Genomic DNA, 19,005 nt, shown 5'->3' with positions numbered 1-19,005 from the left:
TACATGTACAAATCTCATTTCAGATGATTTGAATAGAGCAGTCAAACTTCTAAGAAAATTGTTTGCTTTTCCACCAATTACACTAGCAAAACTGGCACTCATTTCTCATCAGATGCTCCATCTGTTTTAAAATACTGTTAAGTTCATTCAGTATACATAACCCAGATATCTGTTGCGCAATTGAATGATTCGATCTTTCTGAAGTAGCCAGCCATTTCTCATTTTTATTTATTATTATCACCTGCTACTCACTGTTTATGATCCTGTGAATTTGTACATTTTCTGCATGTTTTCAACTTGAATGTCTCTTTCTCCCCCTTGCAAAAAAAAAATGTGCTGCACTGTTATTTAACTTGAACGTCTCACTGCACTTCAATAGGTAGGTACTAGATCAACTCAGGTTCATTTTAAAACTTCCTTGTTATGTTTTGTAGGCTAATCAAAAGAAAAATACGGGAGCTCAGGGATAAACATGTCTACTATGTATTACTTTAGTGAGGCACTCATTTATGATGTGTTGGAATAATGATGTATGCCATTTACATATAACCCACAATGAATTATGTAAACAATAAAGAATGCTTAATCAAACAGTATACTTACAATATTACTCAAATATTACTGAAATATTAAATATACAATAGGTATAATTGAAAAGCTGTCAACTAATGCAACCATCTTTGCTATTCACTGCTAAGCTCCCATAATTTCAATCATTTCTATAATACCAAATTGTAAAACTGTTGCTTTGAGAAAACTTCAATTTTAAGTCTTTATTGATGTTTATGCACTCCTTTAGCTTGGACCAAAAACTAGACATAGTAATCTCTAAGGTCTTTCTGAAGTCTGCTCTAAGCTCATCATTACCTCTTGGATTTTACATTCTATCTAATTTTGATTTAAAAAACTAAAATTTCATTGATTTTGTTTCTCAGTGTTTCACACTTAGGGTGTTACCTTTGGCACCTATTAAAATGTGCTCCCTGCTCTTCTCCAGCACTGCCACCTACATCAGATTGTTGATGTATTCTCCGTACAATGCAATGTTTCATTTTCCTGAGATTGAGTTCTATCTGGCATTCTTAAATTAATCTCTAATTTTATCAACATACATTATATTTGATCTTTAAATGAATGCATAATTCATATAGCCTGGAAAACATGATAGTCCTCTCTCTAACATTATTTTCAAATTAAGTTTATCACAGAAAAGTACAGGGGCCAGAAACAAATCCTGAAGGAAATTATTACCTACCTCTCAGTAAACAGCACTTAATTGCTTCTCACTGTTTTCTCAAACTTGCACAACATTTTCTGCTGTTTTTCTGTCTCTCCTGCCAATCCATTTCTCTTAAACACATCAGATAATCTTCCAGGCCTCTGCATTCAAGAGGTTTAGCCACATTTGATACATCTAACCTAATCTAGTAATCACTGTATGATCCAGCTGAGTTTTGCATTTTGCTAAGTGAATAACAACTAGCTCTATATACATGGAATGAATAGATAGAATTACAATAAGATTTAGGCAGTCCAAACATTTTAAATGCACATTTCGCTTCACTGGAAAAAGTAATAGCACTTTCAAAATAAATGTCGTCAACTATGTCATCCCAAATAATGTAAATTCCCAAATAGCAGTACTAAAACTTCAGAGATGAAGTTACAACTTTTAAAAACAAATTATGCTATTCATTTAAAGGAAAATGAATTGAAGACAATCACTTTATAACTGCCGAGCTACATCGGTGGAGGAACCAATGTGGCTCGCATCTTCACAAAACCTTTCTCTGTAGTTATTGCAGTGGGTGTCGTTTGCCATCATTTGGTTGATAGAATAGTACTGGGACTTTATACAGCAGCTGCTGTATTTTTTGTTTGAAATTTGCATTTTGCAGTTTGTGGAGTTGAAACTGAACATTTGCCCAAGATGTGCTTTGATGCACAGCAAATTGCAAACATCAATAGACTTAAGTGGCACAAATCATTTTGTATTGTAGGTTATATTCCGGCTGATTCTTTGGGAAATTCCATGTAGGTGTCTCTAATTAACGGCTGTAATGTTATTCGGAGGATAGGTGAGATCGATTTATGCCTCCCTCTGGTTATTTTGTTGATGTCTCGTTAAGTTATCAATAAGTGTACAGAAAGTAGAAAATTAGGAGAACCAAATAATTTTTAATCTAAAATCTAATGCAAGGTTGAATATAAATAGAAAACTTTAATACTTAGATAATTGCTTTTGTCCATATTCTTCTGTCTTCTCACTTTAAGATTTTTTGGTTACATATTGTTCAATTGGCTCATGATCTTTTTATTTTATGAGTGAAAGGATTGTCAGTAAATTATTTCACCATCAGAACCATGGCCCTAGCCGTGTTAAGTTAAGTAAGGTGCTAACCTCACAGAAATATACTCTGTTAGACGTCACGGACCAAAATCAGCAGCAGATCCAAAACAGGCAGCTCAAAAAATCGAACAAAAATTAATGGCAAGCTCATAGCTTTATGCAGTAATTTTTGGTATAGCAGCAATTTGCATGAATTTGAAATAGACAATTAGCTAGGTAATTTGAGTTATGCCCCAATTAGTTGTGTTAACATCTAAGAAAAAATACATCCCCATCAATCTCTCAATAGTGTATCTTAAAATTTGTCGATTTATCTGTTTTAGTCTTATTGCAGCCATTTAAGGCAAGTATTTCATCTCTTAAGGAACTTGATAACAGTATGCATAAGAGTCCTGCTACGTCACCACCCAGGAATCCCACAAAGGAACAGTGAAGTTGTATGAATCTCCCTGCCAAAGACAGTAAGTTATGCATCGATAATTTTCTAGAGTTATTTTTCCTTAATTATTCTTTTTCTTTTCTTCTGTCATAATACACTTCCTTCCTTTCATTCTCTTTTGTCTCTGCATCAAATCTTACTCTAGATTACTCTATAAACACAATAAAGTCTGCAGATGTTGGAAATCCAAAATAACACACACAACGTGCTGGAGGATCTCAGCAGGTCAGGGAGCATCTGTGGAATTGATTCTTCAGAGCTAAGGATCTTGGCCTGAAATGTCATCTGTTTATTAATTTCCATAGATGATGCCTGTCCTACTGAGTTCTTCCAGCAACTTGTGTGTGTTACTCTAGTTCACCCCATTTACTTCCATGTCATTGTGTCTATTCTTAAATTAATTTGAATAAGGACATGGACCATTGGCCCAATTTTCTGCTTTCCTAGTTGCCGCTTTGAGCCATCAATGCCATGATCTATTCCTATTTCCTGCAATTAGAAGCATAGAAGAAATGTGATCAAAAGATTGAAGTTATAAAAAAAATCAGCAAGAAGAACATTTTTGCTTCTAAGCATTTAGTATCTAATCCAGAGAAACTGTCATTGATTGGAGCACCTCACGGCTATCATGGCTTGATCAGCAAACTTTCACTGGTCAGGAATTGATCACGCAACATTATGGATTACAAACTCAGCAGCTGTGCTTTATTACACAGGCTGCCAAGCACAGCAATTTCTTTCTTTTATAAACATGTAGATCTAAAGTTTCAGCTCGATGGCCCTGGCTCCTTTCAGAATAATTACTCTAAAATCAGAAAACAAATATGCTGACAGAAGAACTGGGGAAATTCTACACAAAGTATATCCAGCACAAGTTGAATTTCCATGACCTTCACCACCAAACATATTTTAAGGCATATTAATAAAATTGCACCAGATTACCACTCAAACATGCAAAGGAATTTTGTCAATTCTTTTAAAATATGACAAGCAAAAGACTCCCTGATCATGATGATTCATGACAGAAATTCCATGCAGTAATATGCAAATGAACTTGAGCAGAAACTTGAATCAAAAATCCCTTCTCAAAATGTGTAATTTTAAGTACAATTTGTACCCGTATTGCTCTTTGCATTTGCGGCTATTTTTTTGGCCTCAATTACATAGAACTTTACATTGCTAATTACATGCTTTTCCAAGAATCCTATTTCCTTCGAACATATCAAGAAGACAGAATGAGTAAAATTGAAAGTGACTTCAATTATCTGCACTAATTAATGATGAACTGATAGGCAAGTCAACATAAAATGTATGATAAATATATTTTAAAACTATTACATGGAGGTAAACATTAAACTTCAACTTTATCATTTTTACCTGGCTACAATGGCAATGAATATCATGTTTTTAAAGCTTTACCTAAAGGAGCTACTTAATAATTGTCAGTTAGAATCCATGCTTTTTCAAATAAATTACAACCAGATTTCATTACTATCTAACATGTAGGGATGCCACAGGTGTCAACATCACTTCTTACATTCATTTTTAAAAAACATCATGAAAGTGCCAGAAGTCAGAGCATTCTTCAGACATAAACTATAAACCCACTGCAATCACAGCACCATACAAAGACAGCAGCCAGTGAAAACATGATGGAAATGGTTTCCTTTATTACTCAAAGAGTTTAAAGGCTATAAAATTCCAGATTGTTCCTCTTAGTATGGAAATCATCTAGAATTCCTTTCACACAACTATGAGCATTTACCGACTTAACTGTTTGGTTGATGAGGGTTATATCGTATAAAATTATAAACACAAGAGATTCTGCAGATGCTGCAAATTCAGAGTGACACACAGGAAATTTTGGAGGAACTCAGCAAGCCAGGCAGCATTGATAGAAAAGAATAAAGAGTCTGTGTTTCAGTCTGAAACCCTTCATGATCAAGTGTCTCGGCTCAAATCATTGACTCTTCACTCTTTTCCATAGATGTTGCCTGACCTGCTGAGTTTCTCCAGCATTTTGTGTGTATGTATAAAATTGTTACAATGATTATGAAAATATATTTTGTTCATTTATTTGTGCTAGGAATCTAGTCAACATGAGAGTAATTACTCAGGAATTACACCAGTATAGAAGTGTGAAAGCATTCATTAAATCAAGAATGTGCCATTATATGTTGGTATATCTGCTGAACAGACATAATTTGCCTCAACAACAATGATTTCACGTGAAATCTCCTCCAAAATAATTTAAGGCAATATCAGCCCCTACTGCATGCTTCATTTGGATGACCTACAGCCTACAAATTTCAAGATTGTCAAAATTCTACACAGCAAGTTTAGGGATTCAAATAGCGTGAAATACAGTTCAGAATTGAAGATTTATTAAGCAGCAGAAACAATGTTTTTCTGTTTTGTGATGTACTCACTCTAGTCACGGGTTGACATCTGCTTGATCCTGCAGCAATGTTTAGCATTCTAGTGCAGTCAGTCCCAGCATTTCAATAACTACCATCAATTAAAAGATTTTGAGGTTTCAGAATATTCCAGAAAGTCTCACTAATATCAAAATATAATTCTGAGCATTAAAATAAGAACTGCTTACTGATAATTCATTGTATTATCATAACATAGAATGTGCAAGTCTTTATTTTCTTTCTGAAATAAAGATTTAAAAAAGGAAGAGTGAAATTTAATTTGAGGTTAAAATATCAGGAAACCTTGGGGTTGATTTATAATATATGCCCTTTTAGAATTAACAGGATTAAATCCAACTCATGGCAGAAAGATAGCAAGATCATAAAAAAGTCAAAAGTGGTGGTGGGGGGAGGGTGAGGAGAGGACAGGATTAAATCATTAACAGGAGAAATTAAATTGCCTTGAAGCTCAAAGGAAGAGACAATGCTTTGGGCTATCAGAATAACCTAGCTTTTCACCTGCCCTTGCCTCTAGTTGGTTTTCTTTTTGTGCTTCCAGTCAATGGTGATCCACAGGATGTTTATGATCAGGAACTCATCAGAAGCAATGCCACTGAACACCAATGCTACACACTTTCTTGTTGGGACTGGTACTGCTTGCCATTTTGTGGTATAAATGCTGTTAGCCACTTTTCACTACATGCTTGATTGCTGGAATGGGCTGCTTCATTTGGTGAGAAGATGTGAAAGGACTATGTGCAATGATTGGAAAAACTTATGACATGATGGCAGGAAATTTTTGATAAAATACTCAAAGATTGTTCAGCTTAGGCTACTGCATTCAGAAACTCTTTCAGAAATGTCATACAACTGGGATGATTGACTCATAACAGTCAAATCCAACTTTCTTTATGTGAGGCATAACTCTAATCATTGGCATGCAGACTGGAGCACTACATGTGGGATGTTTCTGGTCTCATAATCTTTGCTATTTCCAATCTCCTTAGCCATTTCTTCGTATTTTTTAGAGTAAATTGATTGGATTGAAAACTGGTTTCACTAATGGTGGGGATTTCTGAAGGAAGACAAGATGGATCAACCACTCTGCAAATCCTTATAAATGGTTCAGTTTTGTGTTTAATACATACAGGCTGGGCCCACCACATTGAAGATAGAATAATTGGAGCTTCCTCCACTTATAATAGTGGAATAACCATTAAGCCAACCACCACTCATGAGTTGACATGGCAGGACTTCGATTTGATCTGTTGATTATGAAGTTGGTTGGTTCTGTCTAATGCCTTTTGTTTTCACTATTTTGCTTTCATAGAGTCTTGTTTTGCATTTTCACCAGGATGACGCCTGATATGTCCAATGCAGCTCCTGCTATGCCCACCTGCACTCCTCATTTAACCTTGATTGATTTCCCTACCTTGAAAATTATACTAGAGTGAGGGCTATGTCAGACTTAAGGTTACAAGTTTGCCAGTGTACCTAACTGCTGCTGCTGTTGCTGATGGTCCACATTACCTCATGGGTGACCAGTTTAGAGCTGCCCATATCTGATGTAAGTTTATTCCATTTAGCATGATTCTAGCACCATACGATAGAATGATGGGCATTGTTAGTGTGGAAAAAGGACTTGGTCTCCATTGGGGCAGTGAACTTTCACCATTGCCTTCATAGACATTTGTATCTCCACAGACAGATTGTTGAGATTTATCCCTTTTGTTGCTTCATTCACGACACACCACAGGCACAGTCCTTCATGACGCAGCCAGCTCAATTCGTGCTGGTCCTAACAAACTAGTCCCTATTGTACTCTTGCTACCTTCAGTGGTGTTCTGAGTATTGTTCAAAGTGGGGGAGCACTATTTTCTCCCGCAAAGGAGGGTGGGGGGCAGTGCTTGACCTGGTGCTATGAGTCTTTGTTGAGGACTCCCTAGGCTGCTCCCTCATGTCTGTACACTGCTGTCTTCCCATTTCAGTGGGTCTGACCTCCGAGTGGGACAGGATATAAATCAGAATTGTTCTAACTGAGCCTGGCACGTTGCTGGTAAGGTATCAGTGTTTGAATATGATTCTTCAGGCTGCTGACTGAATATTCTGTGGGACAGCTCTCCTACCTTTGACACCAGACTGCAGCTGATTATGACTAGGGCAAGTCTGTAAGTTGACTAGGCAGACATCTACTTTCTATTTTCATATTTAGCCAATGCCTGATGGTCAATCAGTTTTATTATTTTTCAGTCTGGTGACACTAGATTCCTTTTTAACTCAACCATATTTTAGTAATTCAAACTTCATTTTATTGCCTAAGTATCTAATAATCAAATCAACTGTCATTTTTGTTAAATCAGTCATGATATCTTGGACATGCACGCTTCCCTCATACTTTCTTCCATGTGTTAGTTACATTTTCAATTGTTGAAAGTTACATGAAGGAAAAATACATAAACCAAACCCCGTTCTATGTTGTTTTATCTGGTTCAACTTGAGTCAAATTACTTTCATTCTATCAATCATGTGCTGAATTGTATTTTTCTTTAGATAGAACTGCAAAATGTATTGAAAATGAGATTTGTTTTAAGAAGAATCTGACATGAATTAATTTCCATCAGCTCTCTCCAAGAATAGATTTTAAATTGAATAACTATAAATGAACTATTCAAGATGAAACTTCAGAGTAGCCAACAGACTGTATTACAATCCAGTAAAATCTGTGGAAAAATATGGAATCTACAACAGCAGAATATTGACCTAAAGCTCCCTAATTTCAATTATTCATTAGCACTTGAGAGCAGATTTAATTGGGACAGGTGTTTTAGAGATAAAGACAGAGGAAGGAAAAATAAATGACCTTCCACCAGTTCAGATTCAGACTAATTATTGCGTGCATATTCATCAGAACTTTGAGAAGGCAAATTTATTGCACCATTGCCCAGTTTCAGTGATGTACTGTACTTTAAGGTGTTTCAATCAGTAAGTTATTGGGATGTTTCGTGCACTGGAACAAATCCACATTTTGACCCTGTACACTCAGGACAAACAGAGAATCAAACGCTCAACCAACAATTTGATAATGGCAGCACCCTCTTCCATTAGTAACAGATTATTTTAAAAAAAGTCCAGTGCATTTTAGTTACATATTTTTGGTTTTAAAATACATTGGCACATTCTGAAATTGTGAAAGTCTTTCTCTCTCTCTGTTTAACTTCTCAATGTCCACACATGCTGACTTTATTGATCCTGTATGTGTGAACTATGCGGGCAAACATTTATAGGAAACGGCCTGGTGTGGTGTCAGGTTGTTATCATTTGGCATTGTGTCTGAGTAAAGTTCAAAAATTCAAAGTAAATTTATTATCAAAGTGCATACACTATATGTCACCATATAAACTCTGAGATTCTTTTTTTTTTGCAGGCATAATCAGTAAATTCAAGAACCATAATAGAACCAATGAAAGACCACACTCAACAGGACAGGCAAACAACCAAAGTTCAATCATGATGGACTGGGTGAAATTTGCTAACTTATGTAGAATTTTCCATTCAAGGTGTTCGTGTTTACATGCTAGGCTGTGACACAACCAATCAATATATTCCCCACCACACATCCATAGAAGTTTGTCAAACTTTTAGATAACATGCCTATTTTTGAAAAATTTCTAAGGAAGCACAGGCTTCCATGATTTCTTCATAATTGCTCTTATGTGCCAGGCCCAGGACAGGTGCTCTGAAATGATAAAAATGAGGATTTTAAAGTTTCTGATCCTCTCAACCTCTGATTCCCAAAGAGAACTGGCTCATGGACCTCCTGAAGTCAATAATCAGCCTCTTGATCTTGCTGACACTGAGTGAGAAGTTGTTGTTGTGGCACCACTCAGTCAGATTTTCAGTCTCCCTCCTCCATGTTGATTCATCATCACCTTTGATTTGGCCAATGACGGTGGTGTTATCAGCAAACTTGAATAAGTGATATTGGAGCTATGCTTAGCCACACAGTCATAAGTGTAAAACAAGTCGAGCTGGAGAATAAGAACACAGCCTTGTGGTGCACCTGTGCTGATGGAGACTGTGAAGGAGACGTTGTTACCAAACTGAACTGACTGGGGTCTGCAAGTAAGGAAATCAAGGAGGTATTGAGACTAAGGTCTTGAAGCTTATTGATCTGTTGTGTGGGGTTGATAGTATTGAATGCCAAGCTGTTGTCAATAAAGAGCATCTTGATGTATGCATCTTTGCTGTTCAGAAGTTCCAGACTTGAGTGAAGAACCAATGAAATGCCATCTGCTGTGGACTTGTCATGCAGGTAGGCAAATTGGAGTGAATTCAAGTCACTTCTCTGGCAGGGGTTGATGTGATTCATCACCAACCTCTTAAAACAATTCATCACAGTGGTTGTAAGTGCTACTGGGTGAAAGTTACCACATTCTTATTAGGCACCGGTATAACTGAAGCTTGCTTGAAGTAGGTGAGTACCTCAGACTGTTGAAGTGAGGGGTTAAAGATATCGGTGAACATTCCAGCCAGTTGATCAGCACAGGTGTTTAGTACTCAGCCTGGTACCCCATCTGTGCTGGATGCTTTCTGTGGATTTACCCTTCTGAAGGATGCTCTCATATCCTTGGCTGTGGAGTTTGTGAAGGTTCCTCCAGGTTTTGACAGTCAAAGTGAGCATAGAAGACATTGAGCTCATCCGGAAGCAAAGCCTGCTGTCATGTATGTTGCATGATTTCATTTTGTAAGACATAATAGCATCAAAGCCCTGCCACCGCTGCCAAGTATCCTTCATTTATTCAAGCTTAGTCCGGATTTGTCACTTCACCCATGAACTGGCTTTCCAGAGATCATACCTGGGCCTCTTGTATCTTACTTGGTTGCCAGAACTGAATGTCTCTGATTTGGCTGTCAGCAAACAGCAGAGTGAGGTTAGGGGAGGTGGTGGGCTGGTGTAAGTAATCTTATGTGCATGTGATTTCTCACTGATGCATAGGGACGAATCTCAATGGAACAAATATATTGATAGTCCCCTCTAGAGCAATTAAATTCCCTCAAACAAAGCCAGATTAGACAAACAAATGGCTTTAGATTTTCACTGGCAATCAATAAGTAATATTGCCATATAAAACATAAGTGGTAGTGTCCTGTGATATTTTATATCTTAATATAACTGCTTCCATTAAGAGAGTGACAACTGGTAAGTGGAACTTACCTGCAGGAACTGCCTGCCTTTTTACATTTCATTGGTATGCACTTGTTTCAGGTCCTGTTCTTGGTTTCAATGCTCTCAACTTTAAGCACCAATTGGCATAGTGCACAAATTCAGCAGCAATTTTGAAACACACATTGCATTTAACAATACTTATTTTTTGGTTTCCTGCCACTCTAATCTTACCACATCAAAAGCAGCAAACTTGAGAACCTAGGCATTGTTTGTGCAAACTACATTATCTAGTCTAAGAACACAAATAATTTAATTAAAGCATACAAGAGCAGATGTGGCCTGTTTGGCCTACTGAGCTTGCTTCAAAATTCTTCAGCATCATGGCAGATCTTCTACCTCAACATCTCTTTCCCTACTATATCCATTTCCCTTGATTCCCTTAATAAACTGAAATCCTCTGATTTCTGTTTTGAATGAATTCAGTGACTGAACATTCATGACCATCCAGTGCAGAGAATTCCAAAGATTCATCAGGCTCTGTGTAAAGAAGCTTGCCCTCATCTCTTTGCTAAATGGCCTACTCCTTTATTTCAGACTGTGACTCTTAGTTCTACACTCCTTAGCTAATGTCCATCTTGTTGAGACTTGCTAAGAAGTTTGTGATTTTCCATGAGGATATTTCACTTTCACATATTTTTCTTTAACACAGGCTTAATCTAATCAACTCTCTCCATGCAGCAAACCTGCCATTCCTGGAACCAATCTTTGCTGCACTCCTTTCATGGCAAGTTTATCATTTTTTAGATGAGAGAGCCAAAAATGTACAGAATTCTCTGGGTGCTGTCTTATCTATATCATCTGTAATATTCTTAGGTTTGAAATAAACAGTAAATTATGGAGAAGATGGAGAAGATGGCAATGCGACGCAGCGCACATAGCCTCTCCAATGAAATGATATCGTATCTGTTAAATAGGGGCCGTGCACAATTCTGATTTGATGGAGACAGTCGTGAGAGCACGGAGGAACATCTGGAGTAACTTCTGAAATGCCTGGTTTGCTGCCGCTGCTACTGTGTGATCCAGAATCTTCGGAGAGAAGGTCCCAAAATCCTCGGCTTTGACTGCTGCTGGCGACTGGGGCCGGAGTCGAAGCATTCAGCAGAGATGGTGCTCGGTGCTTGGTGTCGGAGGGCTGGTCGGAGCTCAAAGTTTTCAGATGACTCAGAGTCGGACTGTGGTCGGGTATGGCAGGGAAAGTTTTCTTCCTTCTCCCGTCTGCGTGAGATGTGGGACTTCCGAGAGACTTTGAACTTTTTTATCGTACTCACGGCCTCTACATCAAGTTATGGTATTGCTTGCACTGTTGTAACTATATGTTATAATTATGTGGCTTCTGTCAGTTTTTCAGTCTTGGTCTGTCCTGTGTTTCTGTGATATCACACTGGAGGAATATTGTATCATTTCTTAATGCATGCATTACTAAATGACAATAAAAGAGCACTGCGTGTCCTCATAATCTAATCTAAATTAAACTGTGAAGAACATCAAATATTGCACAACTCCAACATTCGAAATAGCACATATGTTGATGATGAAAGACCAATGATCAAGCTATAAGTGAACTACTAGTACGCTGTATAAGCAAAGCGGTATCGAAAAATCCAGCTGTTCAACGGTGATCTTAACCTGCTTCAGCACCATGCTGTTGTGTCATATAATAGTTATAGAAAGAGTGTGAAGGGATAATTTTCAATGAGATTATTTTTAAAATCAGGTATTATTTCTAACTTCAATGTTATAATAATTCATTTGCAATATAAAGAATGCAATATAATTTTCAGTATGGAAGGGAATCGCAGAAGCCCGGCAGCATCTATGGAAAAGAGTAAACACTCGAGGTTTCAGTCTGAGACCCTTCATCAGAAAAAAGACGAGAAGTCAGAGTAAGAAGTTGGGGAAGGAAGGGAGGAAGAATATAAGGTGGTAAGTGATAGGTGAAACTGGGAGGGGGAGGGGTGAAGTAAAGAACTGGGAAGTCAATTGGTGAAAGAGATAAAGGGCTGGAGCTTAGGAGGAGACAATAGCGCCTAACGGTGATTCCTTTGCTTGCATCTTTGGGAACAGCTCTATCTCCATCTTTAATATCTCTGTTTCTCCCTTTCAGGGTTCTTTTGAAGACCCTGACCTGAAGTTACATGCTGACTTCAGTTCTTTGTGGGAATGGGACCCACTCTCAGAACTGGCCATTATTCATCATGCCAAGCGTGCGACCTAAGAGCTCAGTTCGCCTTCGGAGGGCCTAGATCTCGTGGCTCGGGAGACAGGCAGGTCGGTGTGTCGTGGGAGTCGAAGATCTATGGCTGTGTGCCCAGAGACCTGAGATCTTTGGGCACAGGGCTTGGAAAAAGCGACGCAACGGACTTTTAATATCGTAAATCAGTGAGTTGTTTGTTATGCCTTCCCTCTCACTGTGAAATGGAGACATCCCTTTCTCCCTTATTAGGGGGAGGGGGGGAGAGAGAGAGAGAGAGAGAGAGAGAGAGGGGTGAACAAGTAGTCTTTGGGGTACTGCAAGTCTGTGTCTTCGCTGTTGCTTTTCTGCATGCTTAAGTTCTCGGTGGTGGGTGCTGATGCTTTTTTTGCTTGTGGGGGGAGGGGGATCGTTGATTGCTGCCGCTTACGCACGGGAGGGAGGGGAACTTGGGGGGCACTTTGGGGTTCTAACATTTAACTGTCATTCATTCTTTGGGGGCACTCCTCTGTTTTCGTGGATGGTTGTGAAGAAAAAGCTTTTCAGGATGTATATTGTATACATTTCTTTAACATTAAGTGTACCTTTGAAATCTTTGAGAAGGGGGAATCTAATAGGGGAGGACAGAAGGCCATGGAAGAAAGGGAAGGGGGAGAGCACCAGAGAGAGGTAATTGACAGGTAAAGAGATAAGGTGAGGGAGGGAAAAGGGAATAGGGAATAGAAAGGGGGGGTGTACTACCAGATGTTTGGAGGAATCGATGTTCATCTCATCAGGTTGGAGTTTATCCAGACAGAATACAAGGTGTTGCTCTTCCAACCTGAGTGTGTCCTCCTCGTGGCAGTAGAGGAGGCCAAGGACTGACATGTCGGAATGGGAATGAGAAGTGGAATTAAAATAGGTGGCCACTGGGAGATGCCGCTTTTTCTGGCAAAGAGGCCACACTCAGGTTGGAGGAACAACTTAACAGCAAACTATTTATATTTATTATGCTCAACCAAACTTTATCTAATCCTCTCAGTTCTAAGTTCAAATCTTTTCCTAAACAAGAGAAAATCTGCAGATGCTAGAGGAACTCAGCAGGCCAGGCAACATCAGTGGAACAACATAAACAGTCGACGTTTCAGGCTGAGACTTTTCATCAGGACTGGAGTAAAAAGATAAGAAGTCAGAGTCAAAGGTGGGGGGAGGAGAGGAAAAAAATACAAGGCGTCAGGTGATGGGTGAAACCGGGGTGGGGGGTAGGGAAGGGGTGAAGTAGAGCCGAGAAGTTGAATGGTGAAAGAGATAAAAGGCTGGAGAAGGGGGAATAATTTTATGCTAATAAATAAAAACATTATCAATATTTAAGTGATTAACAAACAGATATGCATAAAAAACATTTTTTACCCCCTGAATACTAAGTTACCTATCATGTGCACATTTGGAGGGAGAGGTCGATAGCTTTCCCACTGATAATTACTAGTAACATTGTAGTATTGAGGCAGTGGATGCTGTGAACAGGAAAGGTTTCAAACCTGGAACACACATTTCTAAAACCTACTCTGCAATTCAACATCTTACAGATAACATAATGTATTTTTTACAGTCATCAATACTACAGCAGTGGATTGGAACTCATCCTTATTCTGTCAATAAATCTGTATCAATCACTACCTGATAAGATATCTAAGGCCCTGGTTCAACTAAAGTTTCTTTGTTTTCTCACAGGAATATTAATTAGTCTATCGATGTCATCCATGGTGCAAGAATTTATCAACACAATTTGTGCAAAAAAAATTGGAATCCCTTTTACAGTTTTGTTAGTTAGTGCATTGTAAAGTAAATTGTGCCCGTTTATCATGTCTTTTCGAGTGAGGATGCCAGAACAATACTGATGCAATGGACTCATCGTTGACATTTAAGATCTGGGTTCAAATAAATTGAATATTGCTGGTAACTAAATCTCTTCTCTCTATTCCTTGAAGTAGGATCAACAATAACAGCCCAGATTCTAGTATCAACATGTTATTTCTGCTCTTTGTGTACTACTAAATTATGTGCAACTGATAATCACATTCTTAGAATCCAAAGATGATAGAATGGAAGAAGACATGGTCAACTAATAGGAGTAACACACACAAAAATGCTGGAGAAACTCAGCAAATTAGGCAACATCTATGGAAAGGACTAAAGAGTTAATGGTTTAGGACAAGACCCTTCATCAGGACTTGATCTTGGCCTAAAATATGGCTGCTCATTCATTTTTATAGATGGTGCTAGACCTGCTGAGTTCCTCGAGCATTTTGTGCATATTATTCTGGATTTCCAGCATCTGTAGAAATTCTTGTGTTTATGCTCAACTAATAGAACAAGCTCTTCCAATTTTGAAGCTGAAACATGTTGTTAGGACAGCATAAAGACAACTTTCCTTTGCTTCCAGCATTGCTACATTTCCAAATCTGGGAGTGATTTTTACTCATTATATGCCTGAAATAGGAAATTTTCCATTCTTTGATCAATGGTATGAACAGGTGCACTATTTTTAATTAAACAATTACAAACTGTTTTGTAAAAAATATAAGTTCACAGTACAGAATTACTTTGAAATACAAACATACTTTGCCACCTCATTCCAAGGATCCACAAAAGAGAGAGGGAGACAGATAAGAGCAAGTGTTATTGCAGAGAACCTGGATAAAGATATACAAAATGCTGGAAGAACTCAGAAGGTCAGACAGCATCTATGGAGGAAAATGAACAGAAAACATTTTGGGCTGAGGCAATTCATCAGTCTTGATGAAGAGTCTCAACCTGAAACATCAACTATTCATTTTCCACCATAGACGCGGCCTGACCTGTTGAGTTCCTTCAGTATTGACACAAAAGATTTACTGATCTAATACAACATTATTAGCACAGTGCGTCATGCTCTTGAATAAGTGGCCAGGTTGCACAGACAGGTCAATGTATGGGAAGCTTTATACTTCACCTGCAACTTTTACTACGCCTGGACAGAGTATTTGTGTTATTATGGGCTGTGTCATGAAACCAAGGTCACACATACAATAATAAGAATGCCATCTTTCTCTTAAGACCTTAAAATACAAACCATAGAAAGATGGAGCAATGCACTTTACTTTTCAGATCTGATCAGTAATACAGTTCACTCTGTTTTCACCAAGACTCGAGAAAGATCAACATGACTTACCAGGAGTCTTCTCCGTGAAAAGCACCTTTGACTCATTCGTAAAGTTTTGACCATTGAGGATCATTTGCTGGCCACCTGTGACTAAACAATTATCTGTGCTCTGCTTTTCCACCATAGGTAGCTCATGGGCTGATCTCTGAGCTGGAAAAATAAAGGAAAATACATTAATACAGTAAATTTCTGCTGATAATTTAAACCATTGCATTGTCACGGCAATGTATTAGGATTCTTCCAAGACACCCTGGGCAGAAAGCACTGAAGAACCTGATTCATTGCATGGGTTGAATAGGATACAGTATCATTGATTATCCCCTCATTTATCTACCTAATTAGTTGCAACAAATACAGTATTCTCATCTGACTGTTTCATAATGAAGCTGTATCCAGCATCAAGATCAATGTCTTCATGTATGAAGACACTTATCTGTCTTCATATTTAATGACAAAGGACGGTTTAAATGCTCTCTCCAGTTCAGAAACAAAGAGCTACTTTATACAGCAACTTTTATATGCTCAGCACAACTTAAAGAGCTTTCCATCCAATGAAGCACATTTGATATGCATTTCAGATACAATATGGGAAAATAACCTGTGTTTAGGTGTTCTATATAAATCTACATAGTCCACTTGCTTTTCTTTGTGTGTAAGCAATATTTTCCAGATGTTTTAAACTCCAAGTCAACCTACACCTTTAATCAAACTATTTTAAGAAAATAACGATCTTTACAAATAAGGGCTGAGTTTTCCCAAACCATTTAAAACTATACTAACTTGTGCATACATGAAAAGCTTTGAGCATAATGTTGCCAAGGTACTGCCAATTATTACAATGGTGGTTTCACCAGTACTTGAAATCTAACTTAATGTTGCAAATGTCACTTTCCATCTCTTGCAAACTGCTCATGAAAACAGCTGGATTGTGGCTGTACTTGTCTTTCCTCTCTTGCTAAACTAAGGAATCCATAAAATAATGACACAATGAGCTGGCTGGTTCCTATCAAGTGTAGTTAGTAAACATTCAATTGTTAATCTCCCGTCCCATTATTGCCTTCATCTTTTCTCTGTCAGCAGAATATATTTTCAGAGGCCTATGCATGATTTCACTTGACAAAGGATTCTATTAACAAGTACCTTTATTCCTCAGCTATTCTCATTGTTATATCTCACCGCACTGCCAAGACACATAATGAATTCCATTTCTAAGTTTAAAACAGAACATGCTAGCAATCATAACTGTTTAACAATCCAAAAATAACCAAACCAGTTGAGTGAAGAATGCACATAGTAGCAGAATTGAAACAGAACTGAGCTGACAACTTGTAATGGAGTGATTTCATCAGAAGTGATATTCAATAGAAAACAGGAAAGTTAAATAAAAAACAGTTAGTTTCTCATGTTACAGCCAGAGTTAAGCTCTGTCTGCTGAATGCACTTATAATATTACATACTATAGTCTTCTTAATATTATGTTAGGGAATTGGGCTCAATCATCTGTCCTTCTGTTTGAGATTAGGAAGTGATTATATGAATTTCTGTAGCACTATTGTTATAAAAGTTCCTTTAATAATGGAATCATCTTCAATTAACCATTGCAAAATTAGGAAGATGTAAAAATTACAGAGGAACTGAGAAACTTCTGTTCTCAAAGCACGCTTAATAGTTCATACAGAATCTCTATTGAAAACTTTAAGAGATTCGTGGATAATCTCCAAAGTGGCTGAGTCCTGCCTGAGTGCATGTTCTACAGCTGTGCTCAAATTACATTCTTCCTAGGTGGTGGGTACCCACTCTTCGGAACTCACCAAGTGGCCTGCCCTTCAGTATCTATCTTTATTTAGTAAATCAAAGCAAAAATCAGGAGGTTAAAAGGCTTTGGAAAGGTGTAAAGGAATAATACCAGCACTAAGAAGATATGATAGACTGAACAATTTGGACTCCTCTTTATACAAAAGACAAGGCCGGTGGGTGACCTCATAGAGGCTTTTAAGATGATAAAACGGTTCTAAAAGGTTGTTAGGGAGAAAATGGCTTCAAACGAGGGGGACCAAAACAATGAGTAAGGGAGTAGACCATTAAAATTACATACTTATTATTAATCTATTGATGAATTCAGGAAACACATTTTAATTCAGTGAAACTTAAGAATGTGTAATTCACTGCAAAGAGGCCCAAAAAATATTGTTAAGTTGAAATCAATAGGAAGAAACTTAGTAAGATGTGCATACTTAATTCTGTCCTGAATTCACACGACCAAGAATAAATTTCTACTTCCCAGTATTCTGTTTTATCATCACTGGAAGGATGTCATTATTTGAGAACAGATCAATTTGTGTTTGTGTGAGATGAACACAATGGGTAACATGAATAAATTCTGGGGAATATAGTCGGTGTTGGAAATGGCTATTCTTAAAGGGTAAATTGACTATTTTTTTCAAGCACAAATGAAATAGTCACCATTTCCTCCAATAAACATTTATGTACTAACAAGACATATTTATTCAAATGCAATAGAAAACTTACAGCATTCAATGGGGTTGGAAGCAACCTGCAGTGAGACAGTCCTGCCATTGGGCTGAGGGATGTGCACTCGAAAAACCAGCCTCACTCTGGTGTTCTTCCTGCCAATGTCCGTTTCTCCCTTTCTCAGCTCGATATCTGCATTTCTCAGCTTCAATATTCCAGCACAATCAATCCTAGAATTTAAAGAATGTACCTCAGTACTAAATAAGACATAATTCAGGGTTACCTGACAAAAAAGAATTTAAATTCAGTTAAAAAACTTCAAATAAAGCTGGAATCAGTGAAATGTGACTATCACGCTGTTGAACTGCCACAAAAACCCAACTGGTTCACTATTATCCTCTTGGAAATCTGACACCCTTTTCTAGTCTGGCAATTATAATTCCCCAGACTTAACTGCTTCAAAAATTGCATGTCATAGTTTGACAGGGAGTTGGGTAGTAAACGCACTTTTGTAAATGTTACCGAAACTCTGAGAATGAAATTACACCATAAACTAAAAGATTTGTTGAAGACTTTGAGGAACAAGATTCAGCTTTAATCGGAAGATCTGCTATGAATCTTTAGAAGTTTAAAGTGACTTATTCCTTCAAATGCAGGAGAATGAGGGGTGACCATGTAGAAATATTTAAAATGTTGAGAGGCATAGATAAATTGGATGGTCTTAACAG

General features: G+C 37.7%; 1 protein-coding gene across 3 annotated transcripts in view; it reads right to left on the bottom strand.

The window, feature by feature from the left end:
- The window catches only part of nfatc2a (nuclear factor of activated T cells 2a), a 147,340-nt gene that overhangs the window by 83,909 nt on the left and 44,426 nt on the right, over nucleotides 1-19,005 (bottom strand). For all 3 annotated transcript variants that reach the window (XM_072239880.1, XM_072239888.1, XM_072239895.1), the window contains exons 5-6: nucleotides 18,335-18,507; nucleotides 15,815-15,955 (exon numbers count right to left, since the gene is read on the bottom strand). In XM_072239880.1, coding sequence (XP_072095981.1) covers nucleotides 15,815-15,955; nucleotides 18,335-18,507 — 314 coding nt within the window. The remainder of the gene's footprint in view (nucleotides 1-15,814; nucleotides 15,956-18,334; nucleotides 18,508-19,005) is intronic.

The sequence above is a fragment of the Mobula birostris genome, chromosome 2 (assembly GCF_030028105.1).
Source record: "Mobula birostris isolate sMobBir1 chromosome 2, sMobBir1.hap1, whole genome shotgun sequence".
In the NCBI taxonomy this organism is placed as follows: Eukaryota; Metazoa; Chordata; class Chondrichthyes; order Myliobatiformes; family Myliobatidae; genus Mobula; species Mobula birostris.
The sequence above is the reverse complement of the archived record's forward strand: the minus strand, read 5'-3'. Positions and strand labels throughout refer to the sequence as shown.